Genomic DNA, 26,116 nt, shown 5'->3' on the forward strand with positions numbered 1-26,116 from the left:
AGGGGGGGGGGGCGGACACCCCGGAGTTGTACCCGTGGCAGGATGGGGGCGGGAAGCACCGTGGAATGTCCCCGTGGGGGGAGGGGGAGCGCCCAAGACTCTCCCTGGACCTAAGTGTGTTTGTAGGGGGCACACACCCCGGAGTGGCCCCGTGGCAGGGGGTGTGGGCATGGGTGGGGTACCCCGGAGTGGCCCCGCGACAGGGTGGGGGTGTGTGTGCACGGGGAGGACGGACACCCCGGAGTGGCCCCGCGGCAGGGTGTGTGTGTGTGTGGGGGCGCACACCCCGGAGTGTCCCAGTGGCGGGGGGGTGTGTGTGCATGGGGGGGGGGGGGACACCCCCCGGGGGGGCCCGGGGGGGGGGGGGGGGGGGCATGTGGGGGGCACACACCCCGGAGTTGTCCCCGCGGCGGGGGTGTGTGTTTGGGAGGGGCAGGGGAGATGCCTGGACTCTCCCTGGCCTAGGGGAGATCAGTGGTGGAGAGTAGGGGGGTGGGTCCCATGGAATATCCCCCAGTTGCTGGGAAATCCCGTGTGGAAGGGGAGCAGGAGCAGGGGAATCTCTTACTGGGAATGGGTTGGGGGGGTTGGTGTCAGGATGAAATGCGAGGCTCTCACCAGGAGTCTGTTCAGTAGCCTAGAAAGTTTGGAGGGGAGGATGACTCCCCCATCCCTGGGGATTGGTGGGGTGTGGGGAGGATCGGAATGGAGCATTTCTGAGGGGCTGCATGCCCCACCCTGGCCCTGGCCCTGTGGAGGATGCGGGAGGAAAGGAGTGGGGGCAGTTCATGGGTGACTGGGGCCATGGGGTATTAAACTTGGTGGCTGCAGCAGCTGCCTTTCTGCAGTTTGAGGGGAGACAGGTCTGGGCTCTACTGATCTGAGGGAAGCAGCCCCTCCTGCCCCACACCAGAGGGGTCCATCTTCCAGGCTGCCCCACACCAGAGACAGCCATGGGAAGGAGCTGCCAGTGATGCTCACACAGATCCTCAAGACCATGGGGGAGCAGAGGTGCCGGGCTTTAAGTATCCCAAGCAATGAAAGTGAAATAAACTGAGGGGGAGGAATAAAATAGGAACAGCGTCCCGGGGCCAGCCCTCTGCTCCTCTCTCCAACTCAAGAGCCAGCATTAAACCAGTATCCACAGCTCCCTCTATCCCCGTGAGCCCTGGGTCCCCCTGCCAAAGGGTGAACTGTCGCAGAGCTGGGAGGAAACCTACAGCCTTGGGGATAGGGGTGCAGCTCTTTGTTCTCTCTTTTTGTGAACTAAAACCAACTCTGTGTCAAAATGCAAAGCCTCCAGCTGTCTTAGTGCAAGATCTCTACTAACACCCAAACGGCGTTTGCTTATTACATTTGTGTGAGTCACTTTGTCATGCGGTTTGTTCTGATCTAGTGCGTGGGGGGGGGGGGATCTAAGGCCCTGATCCTGCAAGGTGACTCCCACTCCAGATAGACCTGCCACGCTGGCACAAGGATCTGCCTGCATGCATCTCATTGCAGACTGGGACCCGGGGGAGTGTAGGGTGTGGGTGGAAGCTATCAAGCATGAGCTCCTAGAGAATCAGAGCGGCACTAAATTATAACACACAGGCCAATGCGGTTCTCTCTCTAACACAACCCCTTCACATAATTCAAGAGTAGGAGATGTTGCTCAGAACAGAGTGGAGCTTACAGGCTGAGACCTGTTGTTACTGTGCACGTCCATAGTCCTTGGGGAGACCTAGACATTTGTCGACTCAACCCTTCTGTGGGCAAAGTTTGGGCACAGCGGCTTCCTGGATGGTGGCTAGATTTCATTGCTCTCTGAAGTAATGGAACTGTCCTAAAGATCTAGCACGTGCTTTAAACCAGGCACCATTCTCAAGGGAACTACTTTCTGTATCTGTTTTCTTTCAGAATGAAAAAGGCAAACGTTGACCTCACTATGAAAAAGTTTCAAGGTATCTTTAGAAGAGGAAAACAAAAAACAAAAACACAAAAAAGTTTGAAACTGTCTAACTGCATAATCCCAGCCCCACATCCAGATGGGGAGATTATAAACTGGTGTATGTCTTAAATAGTCTTTCTTTTGGATAGCCAGGGCAAATTAAAGTCGGTAGCTTTTCATTTTCAGTCTTTCAACAAGGCTTATTATTGAAGGGATCTTAGGCTGTAAATTAACCCTATCCCTAAGGCTATATAATTTCCATCCTGTGAACTGCAACATGTCTGCTTGTGGCTACGTGCACAAATACTTTCTTTGGTGTGTGTAATTCCTTGGGCCCACCTCTGTTTCCTGTTCTGTTTTCTTTAACTCTAATGCTGCCACTCCAGCTGCCGCTTGCCGCTGCATGCCAGGAACTGAACTTCAGAGCAGCCTCAGCCAGGGGGAAGAATGACTAAAGAATGGAGCTCAATCACAGCACTTGGCACGATGCTTGAACAATTCAGATTAGGTCTTTGGCTACCACAAAGATAATGTCATACAACCAAAAAAGTCTCAGCAGGGCCGGCTCTAGGCACCAGCAAAACAAGCTGGTGCTTGGGGCGGCACATTTTTAGGGGCGGCACGGTCGGCGCCAGAATGCCGCCCCTGCCGCCCCTAAAAATGTGCCTCGGCCGCCCTAGCTCACTTCCGCTGCTGCTGCCACTGCGCGCCGTAGCGCGCAAAACAGCTGATTCGCGTGCCGCTGCTCCCCCCTCCCTCCCTCCCAGGTTTGAGAGCCTGGGAGGGAGGGGGAGACTCTGAGTGGCCGCGGCGCGCGCGCGCCGCTTCTCTCTCCCCCTCCCTCCTAGGCTTGAGAGCCTGGGGGGAGGAGGCAGGGCTGGGGATTTGGGGAAGGGACAGAGTTGAGGCAGGGCCGGGGTTGGGATAAGAAAAAACGGGGGCGGCCAAAATCCTAGAGCCGGCCCTGAGTCTCAGGCATAGAAAAGGAATTTAACCCCTAATATACATAAGCAGGTAGCTTTGCTTGGGAAGATTTTGAGCTCTCTAGACCTTTTGGAGCACCCTCGAGCTCAAAGTACAAGTCCAGCAGGGGGCAGCAGCACTTAGCCAGCCTTTGGGTGTACACCAGGGACTACTTGCTTCTTCAAATGTGGGCAGCTTGCTGGGGTTAAAGAGCTCAATCTGATTTGCATAAAATGGAGTGGGTTTCAGCCACCCTCCTCTTCCGTACAGAGTTGTAGCCTGTAGAGGTGGCTGATTCCAACCTGCAATGTTCTACCTTGATTGTGGTAGCCGCTGGACCGCCAAACAGCAGTGATCTTCAGTGGTCACTGGACCGCCAAACAGCACGGCTTTTCAATCACTCCTAACATGAGCTGGATTTGAACCATTGTCCTAGAACTAGAAAAGATCTCCATCCTATCACCTGGGTCTTTGAACCAACCAACTTGCCTGATCATGTCACTTTAAAGTTCCAAAAGCAAACCAGTGAGTTAATACTCGGTTAGAGACCAGGCTTTTGTTCAAAATGTACAGGCCCCTTGTTTCAGAATGCAATTTGGACTCTCAAGCATTAGCTACCATTTATCTCTCCACATAGTATGATTTACTTCTGCAGTTAATCGCATGGGCAATTTTTGAGGGTGTAGGTTCACACCTGCAAAAAAGGGAGGCTGGTTGGAAATTGGAACCCTATTAAAGTTATTAAATTGACCGCAAACAACAGATGCAGATCAGATTGCATCATGAACGCTATTTTGCTTTCCTGCACTGGATTCTAGGAATGGGGTTAATTGGAAGCATCAGAGCTTAGACTAGTCTAGATACTGACGCGGCTTTAGGAGGGAAGGTGGTCTGACTGATTCTGAACCTTTTGTTGCCTTGCAGGTTCACAGCAGCGTCACATTCAGTGGAAGCCATGTGGGTGACCAACCTTCTGGCCCTCTGTGCCCTAGCGGCTGCAGTGCCCTCGGAAGATAAGAAGCTGAGCGATAAGGCAACCACCTTAGCTGACCGCAGTGCAACTTTCGCCTTCAACCTCTACCACACGATGGCTAAAGACAAGAACATGGAGAACATCCTCGTGTCTCCTGTGGTGGTGGCCTCCTCGCTCGGCCTGGTGTCACTCGGTGGCAAGGCTACCACAGCCTCCCAAGCCAAGGCCTTGCTCAGCGCCGACAAGCTGAACGATGACTATGTTCATGGCGGGCTGTCGGAGCTCCTGAACGAGGTCAGCAACTCCACCGCCCGCAATGTCACCTGGAAGCTCGGGAACCGCTTGTATGGCCCCAGCTCCATCAGCTTTGCTGATGACTTTGTGAAGAGCAGCAAGAAGCACTACAACTACGAACACTCCAAGATCAATTTCAGGGACAAGAGGAGCGCCCTGAAATCCATCAACGAGTGGGCATCCCAGACCACCGATGGCAAGCTCCCCGAGGTCACCAAAAACGTGGAGAAGACCGACGGGGCCCTGATCGTGAACGCCATGTTCTTCAAACGTAAGTTAAATGGCAAGGGTGCTCTAAATTAGTGAGATGAGTGATCAAGTGCTGATGGCACCCGCTAGCCAATACCAGGCTTCACCTCCTGTTCCTAATCTAGACACAAAGGGCCTAATTCCGCTCCCATTTACACTGGTGTAAATCAATGGAGTTGCACACTGGGGCAAGTGAGAGGAGACACAGGTGCAAAGAGTTTGCTAGAGTCCTACAGGGCTTTATACAGAGGGATCTTCCCCCACAGCTGAAATGCACTGGAGTGAGAAACAGGAGCCATTGGAGCGTGCAACAGAAATCTTATTTTAGGAGTGGAAGTGACTTTGTTTCTCCATCTGAAACTTCAAGAGGACATATGTTAAATAAATTGGTGCCATGGTAAATAAACTTCAGGCTACAGGATAGAAAGTTGTTTTTTGGGGGAAGGGGGGGGAGGGGAAGAGGGAGGGCAAGGAATTTGCTAGTCCCAGTCTCACCCCAAGTTAGCACAATAACAAAAATGGGATTTTTTTTAAAACTCCAAAGTATCTGTTATAAAGCCAGAGACAAGACACTGCACTAGATATATCGGTGTTCTCTTCGGTAGGACAAATTATGGGTTCTTAGCTGCTCACCAGTCTAGGGAGTTAAATTTGTGCATGATGACACAGCCCATTTCCATTTCTTGTTAACTGATGGGTTTTCCTCCTCTTCCATTTATAGCTCACTGGGATGAGAGGTTCCATCACACGATGGTGGACAACCGTGGCTTTATGGTGACCCGTTCCTACACAGTGGGAGTTCCCATGATGCACCGCACAGGTAAGTTTTAGCTTATGCTCCCTACCCCAAGCTCAACTGGACTAAATCCATCCTGTTGATTTACAGCAGAGATGATATTAGCCCAGTTGGTCAACTTTTCACCTGTTTTTCTTTCCCCACCAGCCTTTCAGATGAAACAAAACTATGCAGCTTTATGCTTAAATCTTAGTACAAGCAGATGGAATGCCATGTCTGTTGGTGGCTTTAGATCTGGACACGTCTTCATTAGGAAGAGATTCCATAGGAGATCTAGAATTGGGGCATCAAACTGAGCTCTGAATAGTAGCAGCTCTCAGTCACCATCCACACTTGTCTACTTTTGGGCCGGTAAACTAGACCGTCCCCAGCTTGCACTCCATTGAAAACCTGGGGCAAACTAGCAACAGAATCAGGTAGCTTTATCTGCTTCCCATGGCTCACCGTTATTGCCTCTGCTTGCAACTCTTTTCTTAAAGGTCTGTACAACTACTTTGATGATGAGGCTGAGAAACTTCAGATTGTGGAGATGCCTCTCGCTCACAAACTCTCCAGCATGATCTTCATCATGCCCAACCATGTGGAGCCACTGGAGAGAGTTGAGAAGCTGCTGACCAGAGAGCAACTGAAAACTTGGATCAGCAAGTTGAAGAAGAGAGCCGTGGCCGTTTCCCTGCCGAAAGTCAGCTTGGAAGTCAGCCACGATCTTCAGGTAAAGTCTCTCTTGACGCCATAAACCAGACTGGCTGCTAAGGATGGTTCCTGGATCTTTCCCCTACCTTTTGCTTTGAAGTGACAGGCTGGCACATATGATTGCTTATGAGCGGAGAAATTTCTGCCAACGTTGGGAAGGTTGCAAGAGACCAGGATGGTGAGGGAAGAGAGGACCCTGTGACTTCTGCCTTGGCAGCTTCCCTGAGTGGACATAAGAACTACATTTGAGGAGCCCAGAATAGGCAGATTTGATCAGATTTGCATATGTAGTTCTAACCAGATCCCCACTGTCCTTGCACTTGGGAAATCTCTTCTCCAGCCCTGAAAGTAGGGAGATGGGGCAATTAGAGGTGCGTTATACACAAGCTGGCTTGCTATACATGGTAAGCTTATTACTTACAAACTGCGTTATTCAGTGGAAATCTAGACTAACGCTTCTGCTTAAATAGCTGCATGGCTCTGGGTTTATGGGTTTAAGCCCATGTATTGTCATTTTACCCAGCTCTCTTACACTTTTGCAAAACAGGGAGGAAAATTTCTCCATCAACTCCCCTGTTCTTATCAGGATCCAAGAAGCCACATCCCGCTGTTAACACCCCCAGGTAGCTAGACCTATTCCCTGAGCGCAGGGGCGTTACTCTGCATTTACACTACTGAGAGCAGACTCTAGCAGGTTGAGCATATGATTGAACAACATTAGTGTCTTCCCTAGGAGTCTAACCTGTCTGTCTTTCATCATAGAAACACTTGGCGGACCTTGGCTTGACTGAAGCCATGGACAAGAACAAGGCTGACCTGTCCAAGATTTCAGGCAAGAAAGATCTGTACCTTTCCAACGTTTTCCATGCTGCGGCCCTCGAGTGGGACACCGAGGGGAACCCCTTTGATGCCGACATCTACGGCCGAGAAGAAATGAGGAATCCGAAACTCTTCTACGCCGATCACCCATTCGTCTTTGTGATCAAGGACAATAAAACCAACTCCATTCTTTTCATTGGCAGGCTAGTGAGGCCCAAAGGGGACAAAATGCGCGATGAATTGTAGTTTGAATTTTCAGGTTTTGGTGGGGATTTTTTAAATGGGGAAATGTTCTTTTGTATTCTCTACGAACTGATGGGTGCTAGCCGGACCAGAGTGCATTTTGATGTTAAATCCAGCATACACTTTACCCTGCCAGAATATTCCACCAAAAGAAAATGCGGGGGAGGAATAGGGGAGGTGGGAGGGAGAGGGGTGAAAGGGCCAGGAACAATGGGAGGAACCAGTTCACTGGGATTCTGTTCCCAATCAGTGGCATATCTGCTGAGATTTTAGGTTACTGTCTGTCTTCCTTCTTCCTGCAGTAGAATAAATCCTTCTGCCAAGCACGATGGCACCATCTGCCAGGATGCAAACTGTCAGCCGAGGCCATGGTAAAGGTACCAGCCCACACACTTGCATCACAGTCTCTGTTGTGCCCTTTGTTCTAGACACATGGAGCACAGCTTCTCCATCCTTCTTCCCTGACAGCTTCCTTCAGGTTTGCGCTTAGGGGACAGCTTGCCTCCCGCGCATAGATTGTCCCTGGTTCCTTGCACTGGGGGCGTTTCTTGGCTGAGCTGGAAGCCAGGGGGCTGGTCCCTTTATCTGTTCCCTCCTTGAAATTCTTCTGCCTGTATCTTGTTTGTTAAAGGGAGTGGCAGGGACTTGAGTGTGCTCCCGCTTACATTGACTGACAGCAATAGAGGCACTCCTGACAGATGCAAATGTAAGGGAGAGGAGAAGTGAGCCCCCAGGAGTTAGTCTAACCATTTCGGTTACTTTAGAGGGGGAAACAGACTGTAACAAACAGCCATACAAGTAAGTAGGTGCTCAGATGCTATGGCCAACATACAAACATAGATACAAGTAGAATTTTCCCTGTACCTTCTAAACCACTTAGCTATGCTCTGAAATGTGTCATATCTCCCCAGCTACTTCCAGTTGAACATAGACTAAAAACCTTTCCACTCCCCTTACCCATGGACCGCTGAAATCTTGCAAAAATCTGCTTCTTTGGGAATACTCTATTTAAAAAAAGAAAAACACCTTAAATCACACAGCACTGAGGTGTCTTAGCAAAGGGGCCAAGGCCAGAATGGGCCATAAAGATTAAAAGACCCTTTTTCAGGTGGTCCCTTTAGCAGAGAGGTGAGGTGCAGCTGGGGGAGGGGTGATTTGATCTACAGCTAACTGTGCTCTACCTGCTCTGTGGATCGAGAGGATTTCAGGCTGGGGAGCTACCAAGCAGACAACTCACCAGCAGTGGGCCTGCCATCGAAAGGTTTCATTAACCCCTTAGACTGGAGAGGAGGAAGTTCACGTCTCTTGGTGCTTTTGTTTCAGGCTGTCAGGACAGACTGGGCAAGAAACACAGTTTACATTGTGAAGGTTCTCTCTGCAACTAGAAAGCTAGAGCCCGAACCATCTCCCAAGGGGAAGATGCCCACTGACACCTCTCTATGGGAACTGTCTCAGGCCCTTCATTTCCTTTTTCTAAAATAGAAAGACTTTAGATTTTCCATAGCCTGGCTTCCTAATGACCCTTTCAACACAATCATCTTCCCAAGAGGGGTTCATTCCCCAGTGGCTGACCTGCCTAAGGCACAGAGGATAACACTTGTATTTATAGCTATGTATTTATGCGTGAGAAGTGGCAAGTCTCATGATCCAACTCCAGCCTAGAGTTGATGGATCAAAGTGAATTTTCCCCCAAGGGACATTATCAGGTTGAAGCTTGTATTTAAAAAAATTAATGGTCCTGATCCTACAAATTCCTAAGTATGTGTTTAATGCTGCTTACACACACAATGTCACAGCAAAACTAGAACAAAGGGTTAGATAATTGTTTTTCAGTTTAATCTACTTTCTGTGTCACTGATGCCGATTGCAATCAGGCTGGACAGTGAAACTGGACTGGTTACAGTTACTTTCTAATCTGTTTCACTTTCAAGTTCTCAAGTACAAGCCCAATCCTGCAGCATCTGGATTTCAGAGGCTGACAGAGGTGTACTTGGTAAATTGACTTCCACAATAGTTTAAGTTGATTTGAATTTTGTGTATATACCTAACTCTGGGGGCCAAAATTTAACCTGATCTTGTCTCTTAGTAGATGAAGTTACAAAAGTACAGTAAAGTATATGTGCCAAAAATCACATCCAGGTCAGTCCATAGGGCAATGCTGCCCTTAACGCCTCCGGTTAAAGTGCTGACAATCATCGCCAATGGAGGGGAGGGGGAGGCGCACAGGCATGTATCAGAGTGCACAAAATATTGTCTGAGCATGCACACTGCAAATCTGTGCACTGAAACCCATGTCTGTTGCACATTTATACAGGATGGGGTGGGTGGGAGTGTGGAGAACACTGGGAGAGTGTCAATTTGCATCATGTGAATGGAAGTGTCTGCTTTTTTTTTTTTTCCTGTTTTGAATTCTTGTACCACAAAACTGAGTTGTATAATTTTGCAATAAAACTTTTTCAATTAATCTTGGCATTTGTTGGGAGGTGCGGTTTGTGATCATAAAGGCCTGGATTGTTTGAATCTGGCAGTGGCCATAAGCAATTGGTTTCAAGGTTGGTTTCATCTGCAAAACCTCATTCAGGTGCTGAAGCTTGGCTGACAAGTTTCTGCCCTGTCCACTTAAATTTAACCTGGGTTTATTATTTGTCTTGTAATTCAGTATATACCATTCGCCCAACAATCAGAGCAGCACTTTATGAACATTCATTTAGCCTCTGCACCCCTCTGACACAAAGAAACAGCACAGCGTGGTTAGTCATCTGCTTTCCAGATTTTCTGAATGCTCACAGCTGCTACTGAAGTAACAGGAGCTCCAGGTCAGTGCCTTGACCCTCAGTGTGTGGCTGGAAAAAAAGCAGGCTTAAAAAAAAAAAACAACAAGCAACTTGCCCACAGTTGTGAAGAAAATATGGTAAAGCCAGGAATAGACCCCCTGATGCCTCAATCCTCTGCTTGACCCCATTAGTTGGTAACACCTGCCACATGCTCAAAGCACCCTCAGTTCCAACTGAAACAATGGGCAGCCTTAGGTGAATAGGGCCCCGTGGTGCCTTTCATTCCAGTAAAAGACCTACGCAAACAAGGCAAGATGTCTCATTGGTTCACACCTCTACTTTAACCACTAGACCATGCTCGCACCCTGCGTGACTAGCACAGATTTTAGCCACAGCTCTTTCCTCGGTGGCTGAACCTGCTTGGCTTTGTGTTCTGAGGAAGAATTTAAATGACAGGCAGGTCTGAGAGAATCAAGGTAGGTGAGGGAATATCTTTTATTGGACCAACTTCTGGTCAGAGGGTCAGGCTGTTGAGCACATACAGAGCTCTTCTTAGGAACAGCAGGGAAAATAGCATGGAGATGACAGGAGGAGGATACCCCACGTACTGGAGGAGGAAAGGAGCAGGGCAGGCTAATCTTAGAAGTAGCTGTAAGACAATACCAAAGGGTTTGGTGTTTCTTGGCTCAACCAGTCACAAATTACAACGAGCTCTTTCTACTCCCAGCCCTAAAAACTCAGCCTAGGATCTTAAAATTAAACTGGGCTCTTTCAGACTCATATGTCATCAGGAACTTTCTGCACATCACAGGCAGCTTAATAGATTTTAAGGCCATAAAGGACCATTATTGCCAATCTAGCCGGATGATCTGCATAACAGACCACAGCTCACTCTCTGCAATTCCTGCATCTAGCCCTACAACTGATGCCAAACTGAAACAGGCCTTTTAGAAAGACTCCCAGTCTTGATAGAAAGACTCCAACTGATGAAGAATTTACCACCCCCACCCCAATGTGCTGACCAGTTCCAGTGGATACCACAGTAATACAAATAATCACCCACACAGTTACAAATGTGTCTTATTTTCTATTTGAAGTTCTAGTCTCAGATCTTAGGTAAAGCCCTGTAGTCCAGAGGCAACCTAGGCTGACAAGGGTGTTTTCTGTTGCGGCAGGAATACACCACTCCAACAAATGTTAGCTATGCTGAAAGAAGCACTCTTCCATCAGCATAGCTGCATGTACCCTACAGGTTGTGTCAGTCAGGGGTGTGTTATTTTCACAGCCCTGCCCAGCATTCCTATGCTGGTATTTTCAAGAGTAGTCTAAGCCAACAATTTAGTTCAGGGGTTCTCACAACAAAAATTTTGGCGGCCTCAGACTGCGGCCACAAACTCTGACAAATTTTCCTAAAATTATTAACTTAATTAAATATGCACATATACATGTCCAAATCATTGTAATTTATTGATGTGGGTTTTTTCTCTTTTGCAGACTCAATAATAAAAATGTAGTTGTGTTTGGGGCCCCTGGCTCCTCCCCCAGCCCCTCACCTATCACCTCTGGCTCCCACTGCCTACCCCAACCCACCACTGCCACTCCCCACCCCCATTGCCCCAAGCTGCAGCCTCACTCCCCACACTTACACTGCTCCTTGCCTCTTGACCACAGCACCCAGGCAGGCTGGCCTTCCTGAAGCCCAGAGCGGGAGCCCCACAGCTGGGGGGGCAGGAGGGAGGGCTGAAGCCCAGATCCCCACCACCTCAGGAAGCTGAAGACCAGAGTCCACTGTCAGAGCCCCAAGGCTGAAGTTGGGGGTGCTGAAGGGAGGGGGCAAGGGTGAAGCCCAGTGCCAGAGTCTCAGCTGAAGTGGGGAGAAGAGACTGGGGAGGGTGACGCCCACTGCCAGAGCACCTGGGCACTGCAGGGAAGGGGCGCAGCTTTGCCCCCTCCCCCATCTCTGCCCAGGAGAGTGTTGTGACTGCAGGAAAAACCCTGGTAGCCAGTGTTCCCACTAATTTTTCCCACCCATGTGGGGAATGAATTTTGTTGTGCGCACCACTATGGAAGTGATGTAACACACTCCACCTTCACATTGGTGCATATAACAAAATTCGTGGGGTGAGGGGTTTGGAGTGTGGGAGGGGACTCAGGGCTGGGGTATGGGGGGGGTGTAGGCTCTGGCTGGGGGTGCAGACTCTGGAGTGGGACTGGGGGGTTCAACTTGCAGGAGAGGGCTCAGGGCTGGGGCAGAGGGTTGGGTGCAGGGGATGAGGGCTCTGGCTAGGGGTGAAAGCAGACTTGTTAAGATGACAAGAATTGCTCTAAAATTATTGGCAAATTTAAGTATTCTGTGGTTCTGAAACTTTAATATTTTTATTAGCATAACTCTAGCAAGCAGGATTAAGACTAATAAATTTACAAGAGTAACTGGGTGAGATGCCCAGGTTGCATTATACAGGTCATGCAAAATGTCCCTTCTGGCCTAAAAAGTAGACCAACTGCTCTACTGCCACCTCCTGGCCACAAAGGGTTTTTTCCTTTTAGCAAGAGTTTACCATAGTGGCTCTTAAACTTTTACTAGTGACCCTTTCACATAGCAAGTCTCTGAGTGCGACCCCCCTTATAAATGAAAAACACTTTTTTCTATATTAAACACCATTATAAATGCTGGAGGCAAAGCAGGGTTTTGGGTGGAGGTTGACAGTTTGCAACCCCCCCCCATGGAATTAACTTTGTGACCCCTTGAGGGGTCTCAACCCCCAATTTGAGAACCCCTGGCTTACTGTGTCTTTAAGAAAGTTTGTTTTTGCAGCACAGGGCAATAATGGGAAGGGTGCTAGGGCAGGCTAATCAAGCATTCCTTACTTCCCTCATCCATGACATCTGCCTGGCACTTCCCCTGCATGGCTGTAGCACATGGGGTTTTTTTAAGCATATGGACCAGTTACAGGTTACTAGTGAAATCCCATTAACCACTCTCTTTTCCTCTTTTGATTGCACAACACTTCTGGCTACAGTATTTTTTTGTAAAAGAACAAGGCTCAAGGAGAGTGCTAATGTCCCAACCCATCTGCCCTGCATAACACTGGGAGAACTTGCACATTTCAGTATTTCTCATTTATCACAGCCAGATGTAGATTAAGAGGCACCTAAATGAGATCAGATTCAGACTACCTATAAAAAAAATGTATAATGCAGCGTTCCATTATTTATTTCCACTGTAGGAAACCGTAAACCAAAACACTGTAGGTAGCCTGATGCACTAAATCCAGCGTTAGGAACGGATACACACTTTTCAGTCTAACAAATGAAGTTAGCAAAGACAGTATGTGGAATTCATGGTTAAAAGCCCATTACTGAACTGACTGATTATTATAGCTTCCATAGTGGTACAAATGTATAGAAGAGTGTAAGCTATGCTACTTTGCTAGAGGCTCTTATATCGGCCTGGATATTCTATTTAAGACAGGTTTCAGAGTAGCCGCCATGTTAGTCTGTATCCGCAAAGAACAGGAGAACTTGTGGCACCTTAGAGACTAACACATTTATTTGAGCATAAGCTTTCGTGGGCTACAGCATCCGAAGAAGTGGGCTATAGCCCACGAAAGCTTATGCTCAATTATATTTAAGAGAGTTGAACAGCCTCACATAATGTAGCGGAAGCTATTTTAAGTATTACTTTTCTTTCGTATACTCCACTATACCAAATGAGTTTGAGACATGCCCGACTGACAACCCAAGAGCGGATTCTCCAATGCTCACAGGGGGCAGTAGCAGTGCTGCCCTGTAATTGTTTGCCTAGTGCAGGGGTTCTCACAAATTTGTGTGTGGTTTGAGTGCGGCCACTAATTCTTGCTGGTGGCCACTGACAATTTTTCCTTAAATACTTAACTTTAGAAAAAACATGTCCAAATCATTGGAAATTTATATTTATTTACACAGGGTTTTTTGCAAACGCAATAAAAATAATACACAGTTGTCTCTATTCTTTCCTGGACCTACACCGAATAGAAACACAAATAAGGTGCTTTGCATGTTCTTGTCTTTTGTTGTTTCGTTTTGGGGGTTTTTTTTAATTAATTAATTAATTAGACTTGCTGGTTAGGAAGTCTGCTGCTGTGAACAGTGGTATTTGTATGCTTATGAAAAGTGATATTAACAGAAGCAGACTTGCTAGCTAGCTGGGAGGCAGTGAAAAGTGGTATTAACATACAAATATCACTTTTCACAGCAAATTTACTCAGACGCAGCAAGCGGAGAAACAAAGTAAGCCCTGGATGGGGAAATGGGTAGGGAGGCAGTGAGGCCGGGGCAACGGAGGCGTGGTGAGGCCAAGGCTGGCACCTGCCACCACAGGGCTGGGGCCAGAGCCCAGAGCCTGCCACCCACCACTCTAGGGTGGAAGCTAGAAGCCCAAGCCCTACCACCCCCGGGAAGGTGGGGAATCTCACCCTGGCTGCCTGATCCTCTGTCATTTGTGGTTCGAGGGGGTGGGGGAAGGACCCAACCCCTGCTGGTGGTCCAAGAGAAGGGGCCGCTGCTCCCCTACCCCCCAAATAATCACCCAGGAATCTGTGGCTACAAGAAAAGCCTTCGGTGGCCACATTTGAGAAACGCTGGCTAGTGCAGTCTCTTCTCAGCCATGGCCTCTTATTCAAAGACGTTTTCACAATCCTTCCATTTACCATGAAAGAGTAAACACATCAATGATACACCTATGTAATTTGCATGTGCTTGAAGAGGTTGACAAAATTAACATGGACCTTTATGGGTAAGGATGGTGTTGGAAGTGGGGGAGCAAGATTCTTTTCTTCCACTTGCAGTAAGATTTAATGCCTCATGGCCCAGTTGCCTTTTGTTCTTCAACCCCCTGCCAGTTCAGAAACAGTGGTCTTTAACATACAAGAAGAGTCAGGTTTAAATGGGAGGAATTCATACCTCCTAACTTGCTGAATTCCCAGAGCAATCTAATGCAAAGACTTAGACCTGGCATACAATAATGTATGCTGAGTAAACACCAATGAAATTCTCTTAGTGCTTAATTCCTTTTAAGTTTCTTGAAAATGACAGTCTGGTAAGTCACTCTGCCAGTCTCTTGTACACACTAGCACCGCTCCTGGGTTCCTTAATCTCTTAGTGCTCTGAAATTCTCTTATCAGGGAAATCACATCAACACGGGTCAATTCATATTTTACTGCAAATCCAAATGAAAAAAGCTCTTTCCAGTGTCACGTAGAACCACTTTCAACTCCTAAGAGGTTATGAAAATTTTGCACCTCAGGATTCAACACTGAACTCTCAATTCATTAAAATCTCCGAGAGAGTTTAAAAAACTGCAAGCCTCAATGCACCAAAATATGTAGCCTCTTTCACACCCAAAAGCATTTTGTGAACTTTACCTAACACCAAAAAGCAGCTGGCTAACAGCACACAGCAATGCCGAAGTGAAGATGTCTCCAAGTGTATTTCAGCAACTAGGATTAAACACCCTCCCCCAACTTTTTTTAAATCACATGGCATCAAATTATGTCACTGAGGCGTCAGGACTCCAATTTAAGGGACATTCATGAGGCCTAAGCACCAGATTGTGGCCATGCACTGACCCGGCCTGGTTCTGTTTAGCTTGAGATCTGACAGTTCACTCCAAAAGGTGGTAGAAAAAAGGAATGTGGGATGGGCAAAATTTCCAGAGAACTTGGAGGCAAAACTTTTTCAAGAACTACAGTAGTCAAAAGAAGAGTCTCCACATTACACTGTCTTTTATGATTTTATTAAGATCCTTTCATGAGCCACAGTCCACCTTTTCCTTCCAAGTGTTGAAAAATCCTACAACAAAAACAAAACACTTAGCAAGAGCACAAATTTCAGTGAGCACTGTAAAGTTGTTAGTCATCCTGACCCAAAATTATCCTGCCGGTCTGAAGCTCCACTGGACTGCAATCCATTACCAGCCAGACTACAGCATTCATAATACAAGTTAAAATCAACGTATTGTTATTTGTGATATGGTAGCTTCTCGGGGCCTCAACAGAGATCAGGGCCCAACCATGCTAGGCACTGCAGTTTAACATAACTTATCAGCTAGCTCCACAGTGCTTCCCACCACCGTAACAGGCCTAAAACTAGCTCAGTGAGGCAGATTCCTAACATGATTGTGAAAGCAATTGTGGTTTCAATTAGTACAAATGGTCCCCTTTACTTCCCTAGCATTATCCACACACTTGTTATAATTTCTAATCTGAGAGATCATTAGAGGCAAAGGGAACAAAGCAATCCAAGGAAATTAACAGGAAGTATACTTCGATTTTACAAAAAAAATTGATTTGTTGTATTTTTTTGTAAGCTTTAGATGCTATGCATGTTGCTCTATAATAAACTGAACTGCTTCAAAGTGCTACCCATGGAGAAGGGACCAACAATGTTTTTTTCTAACTGGCAGCAACAGCAGCTCTAGCTAGAATGTGAAGCCATGGTGGGGTCTTTTCTCCTTGCACATCTCTACCACTAGAGCATCTAGTGATACCACTAAGAACATCTGCAACTGCAATTTAATTAACAACTCTGCTGACGTGCAAGCTAGAAGAGAATCACCACACCACAGTACCCCAAGGCAAATACAACTTAACAGGAGAAAAAATATCAGAAGTATTTGCGGCTATGGCTGAATACACACAGGAACATGTCTATTCAGTGAGATTGTAGCATTACAGTCACTGACTAGACCTGCACTTTATTGGTTAAATCTACAGCGAAGTGTTTGCAATCTTAGAACATGAGCTGGTATAAGGAGAAAAGATGGTGTATATTGTACAGACTGTGGCATAGTATAGGTGTGTGAATGATACAGGTGCCTTCAGAAATTTCTGACAGAGGGAGTTGGGTTCATATTACAAGGCAGGTTATCCCAAATATACCAGCTGGCAGAAAAGATGACAAAGGTCAGGTACAGCATCACTACCGTAACATGGTGAGAAACTCTGGGTAAGGATTCCCAAGAAGCATAACTCAGTTTTCACCTTTAGTGTCTGAGCATTAAGTTAGCAAAAGAGGCCTCAATAACCCTTCTCAGACAAATGCCTCTGAAGTCATCAGTCAAGGACTCTGATTCAAGGTCCTGAAATCCATGATATAGAACATAACACGGCACAGGGCACTTGGACAGATCTCTTTTCAGACTCGTCATCATATCTTCACTGAAGGGCTGACGTTAACTGGTTTAATAATGCAGCAATGGTAAGAAGTTACACAGTGCTCCACCCACCACAATCGCCTCAAACACTTCACAAAACTACGTTCCTTATGTATTGTCCTTACTTTCCACTCCATCACCCCAGACCCTGCACTGCAGCAACTGACCCTGCAGTCAAAACACTGGGTGCACTCTAGAAATGGAGGGGAACAAATACACAGCGATAGGATGGGAGCTACTCAGAGTTATGGAACAAAGTCGCTTACCCATTATGCAGTGGGAACTGGCTGAGGCATGGCTGGCTGTTCTGGTTTGCCACCTTTCTGCTCTGAGATGGGTGTGGTGGGTAAGATCTCTTCCTTGGGCTCCACAATGCTGACATGGTCTGGCAGGGGTTTCTTGGGTCCAATCTTCCCACTTGGGTCCCAAGGCAACATAATCTTTACTTTAATACCCAGCACACCTGAAAAAAATGGCAATATTATAACGATGGTCACTGCATTTAAAGGAGGTAAGATGCTCCGTATACACTCAGATGCTGAACTGACAAGTTCTAAAACACGGCCATGTTTATTCAGCGGAAGCATCCAACACTCACATAACGCGTACACTTTGGGTGATCTGTAATAGGACTCCGTTATCAGTGTGAATTAACGACATCCTTTAAGCATACGCAGGAACAGAAGTAAACTAGTCCAGTAATTTTCCTTCCATCGTTTCATGCACTGCTCTCTCACAAAGTGGAAGCTTTAAACCCCCGTTTCCTGTGCTAATTTATAAATATTCTCTGTATCCCTTCTCAGACAAATGCCTCTAAATCATCCAATGAGCAGGACACTCTGCTAAGGTACCCTAAGCACAGTACCAAAGAACATGGCACTGAACAGGCTACACTCACACAAGAAATGTCCTTTCTGACTCGTCATCGTATCATCACTGAAGGGATATCAGATAAGCTAACTGCTCTTATGTCATGTTCAAGGACTGTTTGCTCACATGTGACAATCATTTAGTGACCTGAGGAGTAAAAAAATAGTTTGCATCCTTCTTGAAGGTTTAATTATACAGACCTTAAAGACTTACATTCTCCCTCATGCTTTTTACCATAGGAAAAAAAATATATCAGAACTATCTAGTCTTGCGTTTTGTTTCTGCCAGGAACCCTGGGAGGATTAGAAGATCTGGGGTGGGAGTCCTTGGCTTTCAATGGTATTTTATAAACCCAAAGTCATAATTTTATCCCAAATGTTTCTCAGGAACGGGTGTTAAGTAGGTAACGAACAAGTTTTAAATAGTGACTTAAAATCCCTCTCTCAACTATTTAGATTTCAGTCTCACTAATTCCACTAGCTCTTCACTCACCTGGGGTATGCCCACACTGCAGGTGGAAGTGAGCATCCCAGCCCAGGGAGACAGACGCGCGCCAGCAGGGCTCAAACTACATGCTAAAAATCGCAGTGTGGACACTACAGCTCAGGCTGGAGCATGGGCTCAAACCCACCTGACCCCTAGACTTGAGAGCCCGAGTTCCAGCCGAAGCTGCAATATGCACACTGCTACTTTTGGCGCACTAGCTCAAGTCAGTCTACCCTGGCTGCAGGAGGATTGATTTAAATCAGGGCAATTTAAATAAGGATTTAGATCACCAAGTGGAATTGATTTAAGCAAACAACTTTTCCATTTGTATTTCAGTTCTCTGCTACAGAAAGGTGCATGCTCATTGGTTGATATTACCCTTAATACAGGTTTATTTTTAACTAGAGCCTTTACACTAGATTTGGTACAGTGTTTTGCTACCTAGGAGGCTATACAACTATATACATTTATTTAAGAATGATTTAGTTTCTAGTTTCAGATGCTTATTAACTGTACATTTGTAGCATGTTAGAAAGTGGTGAATGATATATTGCTTCTTTACTAGATAATGAACTTGTGGGACAATTCGTGTCAAGCTACATTAGGTTGGTAACTGGAATTTAATTAAATAGAGAACAGCATACAACACTTATCAGAATACGTTTCACATTTACAACTAAATGATTTATTACACCGAGGAATTAACTGTAGTCAGTGAATTGCACTGATCATTTCAGATCAGTCAGGGGAAAATTTTCAAGTATGTCTAAGTGAAAGTGACTGGAGCTTAAGTTCCTACTCACTTAAGTTTCTTGAAAATGACAGTCTTGTAAGTCACTTTGGCAGTCTCTTGTACACACTAGCACCGCTCCTGGGTTCGTTACCGGTTGTGCCATGTTTATAAAGCAGGACCTCAAAAGTTAGATGTTTTCCCAGATTTCTTGCTTTATATAGAAAAGCAGCCTTAACTCAACTACAGGCTCATGAATTCAGCATCTTTATTTTTTATTTAAAATGTTTTAAGAGATTACAATAAGTTTAGGCCTTAAAATATTTTGTATTAAATTCAGATTTCATTTTAAACAGGATTAAAAAAAAAATAAATTCCAGTTAACTAAAAAAATCACTCTTATTTTTAGCCACACTGCCGGGCTGGGAGTTTTACTCCTGGCTGCAGCGTAGACACACCCTTGCAGCACAGGTACTCAACCTGAGATCGCAAACCTGCTTGCCCTTCCTTTCCTTATGGCTAGATGGGAGAGTCCTAAAACTCTCTGTAGTCACACCAGATCATCACATGGAAAAGGCTGAGAACAACTCTTCTAGAGAATCCTCCAACAAAAATGCCACAAACAAACCTCAGTATTTCTGAAGCAAAAATCCTTTCAGGCTCCTTTATCTCTTGAAGCATAAAGCTCATTTTCCTTTTGCAGCTCACTTTTACAGTTCATTTCTGATCATCAAGCCTTACACCAAGAGACAGCCGAGTCTAGCTTGCTGGAAAACCTGACTGCCACTTACTGTGTAAACTCGGGCAAGTCCCACTTTCTCCATCTGCATGATTGGGAGAATATTGTCTTACCTACTCCCATAGGGATTACAGGAACGATTTATACAACACTGTGAAAAATGTATGCATTTTCTGGGCTAACAATTAGAAACTTTGAATATAGATGTATGCATATCCAAAGTGACAGACTAACTGATAGGCAATGCTGCTGCAGGAAAACAACCAGCTGGTACCGTACTACTAAGCCCCAGTCATATTGTCCTAATTAGGAACTTTATTGGCAGCTGAAGACAGCTTAACCTATATTTTCAATTTATCTATATAGGGCAAGAGCAGACAATGCTCCACATTAGACAAAACGTGTGTAACAGAAGACAGCCCCAGCCTGTAAGGACTTGTAATTTCAAAAGGCAAAACAACATTACAGGTACCAGTAACCAGAAGCAGCTGGCGCTGAATACTTTGCACAACAGAAAACGCACTGGAATTCTGGGAGTGACCACTCCTGTAGCAGTCAGACAGCAGAGAAGCAGCACTTTGGATTGTCTGGTACTAAGTGCTAATACACGGAGTCAGCCAATTGCAAGGGGATACATATTCCAAACACTCACCCTGCCTGAGGAGGACGTGGCGCACAGCTGTATCGACATAGTAGTTTACAGGGTCTCCACTGTGGATCATCAGGCCATCCACAAACTTCATAGACTTGGCTCGCTGGCCTCTGAGTTTACCGGACACCACCACCTCACAACCCTTAGCACCACTCTCCATGATGAAGCGGAGGACACCATAGCAGGCTCTTTGGGGAGGGAAACGAGTTACTCAGTGGTTGTAGAGAGCACTGTGAACTGCACAAGTAGGAGATATGGCTATGGAATGTGCCACCTAAACCCTCCATAACCATCAAATTCTGATCCAGAAATTCAGCTCTTGTTAAAGATAAGTTTAATCAAAGGCAGCAGCATCTGCCCCATAGCCTTGTTTACTCTTACGCAATTTTTCTAAAAAGTTCATTCTAGAGTTTCAACATTGTGAATTCTTTGCCTGTTTCACCTCATGCTTAGATGTTATGGGCATGTGCACTGCTCAGCACAACGGGCTCTGGTTGCTACTACATGTAATTACATTAAAAACCCTTCTCAGACAAATGCCTCTAAATCATCCAGTGAACAGGACCATCCTGCCAAGGAACCCAAGCACAGCATCACAGAACATGACACTGCAAAGGGTGCACTTAGCAGGATACATATCCCTTTTCTGACTCGTCATCGTATCATCACTGAAGGGATCTTAACATGTGTGATCACAGATCTAAATCACAATTCATTTCCTAGACACCTTTGTTTGAGGCTGAAGCGCCATCTTTGCTAATTTCCCCCACACCCCATTCCGAATAATTGGGTGTAAGCTTTACATGTTTGACTTAGCCTTCACGCTTTCACTAATTCACTCCGTAACAGGGCAAGTTCTATATTAAAACTAATAGCTAATATTATTGCCAATTGTGACAGCCCTAAACAAATCATGATATTTTATTTAATACTTAGTTATGCCATGTGCTATCAAGAGACTTGTGTTTAAACACACAGAAATGGCAGTTCAAATAAACACTCATTACAATTTGTTTTAAGTTTGCTGGAGTGTAACTGTGGCTTTTTAAAAATCTACCTTTGAAATAAGAAATTACCTGTGTGCATTTACCACCTAGATAATTAATATTCAGGAAAAATTAGATAATAGCACTTTACATCTTTATTCTGTCAATCCTAACTTAACTTGCATAATGCATGCGTTAGTCCCAGTCTACACACACACACACACACACACACACACACAGGTGAAGGAATTTTCCTCAAAGCCACAGAGCCAGTGTCAGAGCTGGGATCAGAACCCAGAGCGCTCCCACTCACTTGTTTGCTCTATTATATCTACAGACCATTTTATTACACTTCTGCACTTACCGACGCACCGCTAAACCTCCCAGAAGTTTGTAACGCAGGGACTCTGCTTGGGCAATAGCACACAGACCTCTTGTGGCCACCTTCTCGGCATAGAGCTACGAAACAAGGAAAGAGTGCTCAGAAATAGAGTTACAACAGTGAAGGTTAGCAGACTTCCATGCATACATGGTGACAGGAGCCTCAGCTGCCCTCCGTGCGCCCCTCTCCTTTGCACCCAGTAACTCACTTAGTTCCTTGGTATTTACATACCTGCAGGATCTTTACCCTTAGACAACACAGTGTGGCTTTTATCTGCTTTGGCGTGTGTCCTCTGCTCCTCATGTTGAGTTGAGACATCCTAGTGATGCTCCATTGAAAACCAAGGCACCATTAAGGCATGCTTGGTGCCGTCCTGGAGGTGCAATCCTACCAAGCCGGCCCAGAACGTTAGGCAGCCCCAGAGGTGCAATCTTCCAAACGTGTCCAGGTATGGACAGCGGTGGTGATGCATCCTGCAGGGTGGCATGGTATGCTGGGCTGTGCTTGGAGGAGCATCCTACCAGACGTGCCCAGCACTCTGGGACAACTGAAAGCTTAATAAAGAGATCACAATCAGAAAGTGAGGTTGAAAGTGTAAGGTCTTTAAGCATAGCACAGGACAAAAGTCAATGTGGTATACAGTTACCTGGCAATTTCTCCCAGTGAAGTTACAGATTCTTTAGAGGAAACATGCAGGAAACCCTGCGGTAGGCAACTATGGAATAGCCTCCCCAAAGGAAAAGTTTCTTTCTAAACTCCATCAGATAATAGTTTATGCCCTTACATATGGCCCCTGTTTTATATAGTCCTTGCAAGCTTTGTTTTTAATTCTTATTGCTGTACTCTGGATGCTGTTATCCATTGCAATCTAGGCCTCAAAGGTACCTTGTGACAATGAGTTCCGCAAACTAGTTACAATAATCAATAGAAACGGTCAGTTCTGCATGAAGTAAAAGACAAGAACCAGTGTCATTAGCTAGCAAGGATCCATTAACTCAAACCTGCTACAGGTCACAATATGTTCCCCATTTTTGGCCTAGTACCAAAAAGTGAAAATCTAATGCCTCATATCCAATACTATTAAATCTCACTTGTGATGACTGTTGATAACACATAGGCAGACAGATGTGCGACTGTTGTCATGTTAAATTAATGCCTTTTCTAAAAACTGATGTAATCAAAAGCAACAGTAAAGCTCACTTTAAGGTATCATCAGAAAAAGTGACAATAAAAAGAGAAAAGCCACTTACCTCAACGCTTCCTTCTGGAAAGCCAAACCTCTTCTGTACGACCGCAGTCAGCTCCCGGATTCGGCGTCCCTTCTCACCAAGAACGTTTTGCGTTCTGAATAAGGTAAACGTGGTTATTGGAATCTGTGGCTGGGAAGTAACACCTATTTGAAGATTTAATTTTTTCTCCATGCCAATGTACCAGTCTTACCATAGTACATTACTGTGCCGAGTCTACTTTTAAATGACTTACTAGATAGGGATTACAATCATTCTCAGCAACTATTCCACAATTTAACCTCATCACAAGGACGTTCTCTCTAATATATGGACATTTATTCACCATTTCTTAATTTCATTCACAATTTCTAGTCACCATCTTTCCAAAGAAATACGGTCACGTATAGAAGGATTATACACAAGCGTCACAGATTTGGCTACTGGTAACTGCTGTGAAAGAATAAGGAGCAAGTTTCAATTACCTGGTAGCAAGGATGATAATTTCAGTCCTCGTTGGAGTAACTCGGACCTCTACTCCAGAGTATCCATCTTCAGCCAACTCACGAGTCAGAAACTCATTTAGCTCAGCTTTGAAGATGCCATCAGCGACAAACTAAAACAGAAAACAGAACAAGTCAAGTTATGTTCAACAGTTCACAAATAAACTCTCTAAAATTCAAAGTTTCGTTGCTGGTTGAAGGTGCTGTCTGAACAGCCCGAGTCTACATTTCTCTTCACAGAGAGCAGCAGAGACAATAATACAACAAGCCTCCCGATGCAAGGCCAAATTTGCCTCAACCCTGCTGTAGTGACTACACCTCTAAGGTCAGTTTAATCCCTTAAGCAATGATCAGACCAAGGCTTCAACCACATCCAGCTAAAACCATACTCAAAACTAGTTGATAAAACCATACGTCATTACTCTTTTCCAAATGGTAGCACTTTCCAGCCCGTATGAATGTTAAGTTAATTGTGTCACACTACCCACAATCAACAAAAAGAACAGGAGTACTTGTGGCACCTTAGAGACTAACAAGTTTATCAGAGCATAAGCTTTCGTGGACTACAGCCCACTTCTTCGGATGCATATACCACAATCAACAAGTAGTTCTACTACTTAAACCCAGGCCCTGATCCTGAAAACACCGGACAGCAAACATTACCCCTGGTTATGAGTTTGGCATGACGGGATCCCTACTTTGCATCTTTGTTAGTGATGGACGTTAGAAGGTTTCACACCAGGTTACTAGCCCTGGGGTGACCAGCCCCTTGACCCTACATCGCTCCACTTCCGATAAACGCCTCGGACCAAACTCACTGGAAATCGGAGTTTTACTCTGCCAGCGCCAGGGCCCACGTGCGAAACACCCTCTGCTCTTCCCTCCCGGGTGCAAAGCAGCCCAACAGCCCCGCTCCCCAAAGGGTCCGAAACCCGCTTCCCCAACGCGGGCCCCTGCCCGGGCGCCAAGCGGAGCCCCGGGCTCTGGGCAAGGGGGAGCGAGGCGCCGCTGTCAGCCACGCGGGCGGCTCAAGGCGGAACCGGCCCTCCTGGCAGCTGCAGCCCCGGGCGCTTCCGGGCTCCCTCCCCGGCCCCCCCGCGCCTCCTCCAGCCCCGCAGCGGCTCCGCGCCCCGGGCTGTGGGGACGGGCCAGGCCCCGCGGGGAACCGGCCTCCCCCACTCACTGCCCCCAGGCCCGGCCGCTGGGAGCCGCCATGTTGCGCCCGGCCGGGCCCGGCCTTTCATCCGCCTCCATCCGGCCTCGCCGCCGCCTCGGCAGCCCCGCCCCGCGGCCCAGGCCCTGCCCGGCGCTCCCGGCTCCCAGCCCGGCCACTATCGCCGGGCCCCGCGGCCGCCGGGGGCCGCCCCCAGCGCTCGCCTTGCGCTTCTTGGAGATCTGCACCGCCATCTTGAGCCGCGCCGCCCCGGCGAAAGGAAGAGGCCCCCCCGCCCGGGGGAGGATATAAGGTCCTTTCGCCACTTGCCATTGGGCCGCGGCCGGTCACGTGGGCTCGCAGGGGTGGGTGGGAAATGTAGTCTTCCTCAGTGACCCCCCCCGCCATGGTCTGAGGGCAGGGGTTCGGGACTTGTGTACGCTTGCGCTGGTACCACGCTCACTATGGACAGGTTTGGGTCTTTCCGTGCAAAGCGCTGTGTGGACACTCTTATTCCAGATTATGGGCGGGTCTGCATTATAAAGTGAAGTTGATGTAAACTACCCTGCATCGACCTATTGCTGCAGGCGGACGCATCTACATACATATTCCTCCCCAGCCAGCACGGCGACACAGTAACCCCACCTCCCTGACCGGCACGAAGCCACGTTCTACTATCGAGCACGACGCAGTGTGAGTGTCGACCTAACTGTCCTCCAGCAGTTTGTGAACTCCACTGGCCAGGGATCACGGACAACAGAAGCCCCTCTACACTTTAAACACCCCCCCCCACCCCACACAGTATTGAAATGTCTTTTCCTGAGTGCCCCCCATAGCAAGCACACTTAGCAGCTCTCTCTTCTCATGTGTGACCGCTCAGCCGACCATGCCAGCTTCACCCCCCACACTAGACACGGTGTAGACAAGAGACAGTGGATTTTTTGGGCCTGTGGGGAGAAGAGGCTGTGGTGGCACAGCTACAGCCCAGCCACAGCAACATGGACAGCTATACACATATTGTACGAGGGATGCAGACAAAAGGGTATGACAGGGACCAGCAGCAGTGCTACGTGAACGGGAAGGAACCGCAGCAGGCGTACCACAAGGGCAGGGAGCACAACAATCCATCGGGGTCTGAACCCCAGGCAGTCTTCTTTTACAATGACCTGCATGCCGTACTTGGCAGAAACTCCCCCAGCACTCCACAGATCATCATGGATACCTCAGCGGGGGAGGAGGGTGAAGACACGGGAGGGTGACCAGGTGTCTGGTTTTTGACTAGAACACCCACTCAAAAAGGGACCCTGGCGGCTCTGGTCAGCACCACCAACTGGACCATTAAAAGTCCAGTCGGCAGCGCTGTGGCGCTAAGGCAGGCTTGTCCCTACCTGTCCGGGCTGGCACTGCGCTGTGCCCCGGAAGCGGCCAGCAGGTCTGACTCCTAGGCGGAGGGGCCATCAGGC

General features: G+C 47.1%; 2 protein-coding genes and 3 non-coding genes across 6 annotated transcripts in view; 1 reads left to right on the top strand and 4 right to left on the bottom strand.

Annotated features, from left to right (window-relative positions):
* SERPINH1 (serpin family H member 1) overlaps nt 1-7,977 on the top strand; it is an 8,535-nt gene extending 558 nt beyond the window's left edge. The window contains exons 2-6 of one of the 2 annotated variants that reach the window (XM_034759160.1): nt 1,900-1,943; nt 3,818-4,431; nt 5,131-5,229; nt 5,685-5,917; nt 6,661-7,977. In XM_034759160.1, the coding sequence (XP_034615051.1) occupies nt 3,849-4,431; nt 5,131-5,229; nt 5,685-5,917; nt 6,661-6,963 (1,218 nt within the window). In that variant the 5' untranslated portion in view covers nt 1,900-1,943; nt 3,818-3,848 and the 3' untranslated portion in view covers nt 6,964-7,977. The remainder of the gene's footprint in view (nt 1-1,899; nt 1,944-3,817; nt 4,432-5,130; nt 5,230-5,684; nt 5,918-6,660) is intronic. The other variant, XM_034759161.1, reaches the window with a different exon arrangement.
* Nucleotides 7,978-15,490: 7,513 nt separating this feature from the next.
* Nucleotides 15,491-25,011, bottom strand: RPS3 (ribosomal protein S3). The gene is made up of 7 exons (XM_034759162.1): nt 24,878-25,011; nt 23,483-23,613; nt 23,022-23,115; nt 21,754-21,848; nt 20,404-20,591; nt 17,193-17,389; nt 15,491-15,563 (listed from the first exon to the last, which is right to left on the bottom strand). The coding sequence occupies exons 1-6, from the start codon at nt 24,905-24,907 to the stop codon at nt 17,196-17,198; spliced, it is 732 nt and encodes a 243-aa protein (XP_034615053.1). The 5' UTR covers nt 24,908-25,011; the 3' UTR covers nt 15,491-15,563; nt 17,193-17,195.
* Nucleotides 16,798-16,936, bottom strand: LOC117871446. Its single transcript, XR_004644242.1, has one exon. It is a non-coding gene; the product is annotated as a small nucleolar RNA SNORD15 (small nucleolar RNA).
* On the bottom strand, nt 17,721-17,868 carry LOC117871445. The gene has a single exon (XR_004644241.1). It is a non-coding gene; the product is annotated as a small nucleolar RNA SNORD15 (small nucleolar RNA).
* LOC117871444 lies at nt 20,927-21,077 on the bottom strand. Its single transcript, XR_004644240.1, has one exon. It is a non-coding gene; the product is annotated as a small nucleolar RNA SNORD15 (small nucleolar RNA).
* Nucleotides 25,012-26,116: the final 1,105 nt, after the last annotated feature.

Source organism: Trachemys scripta, chromosome 1 (genome assembly GCF_013100865.1).
Source record: "Trachemys scripta elegans isolate TJP31775 chromosome 1, CAS_Tse_1.0, whole genome shotgun sequence".
Taxonomy (NCBI): Eukaryota; Metazoa; Chordata; order Testudines; family Emydidae; genus Trachemys; species Trachemys scripta.

Bases quoted from the DNA above. Each gene is read 5' to 3' on its own strand.
- RPS3 (XM_034759162.1), bottom strand. From the start codon at position 24,907: ATGGCGGTGCAGATCTCCAAGAAGCGCAAG. The intron at 21,849-23,021 runs GTAAGTGGCTTT...CTTGTTTCGTAG, and splicing joins TTCCAGAAGGAAGCGTTGAG to CTCTATGCCGAGAAGGTGGC. The intron at 17,390-20,403 runs GTGAGTGTTTGG...CATTTTTTTCAG, and splicing joins CCACGTCCTCCTCAGGCAGG to GTGTGCTGGGTATTAAAGTA.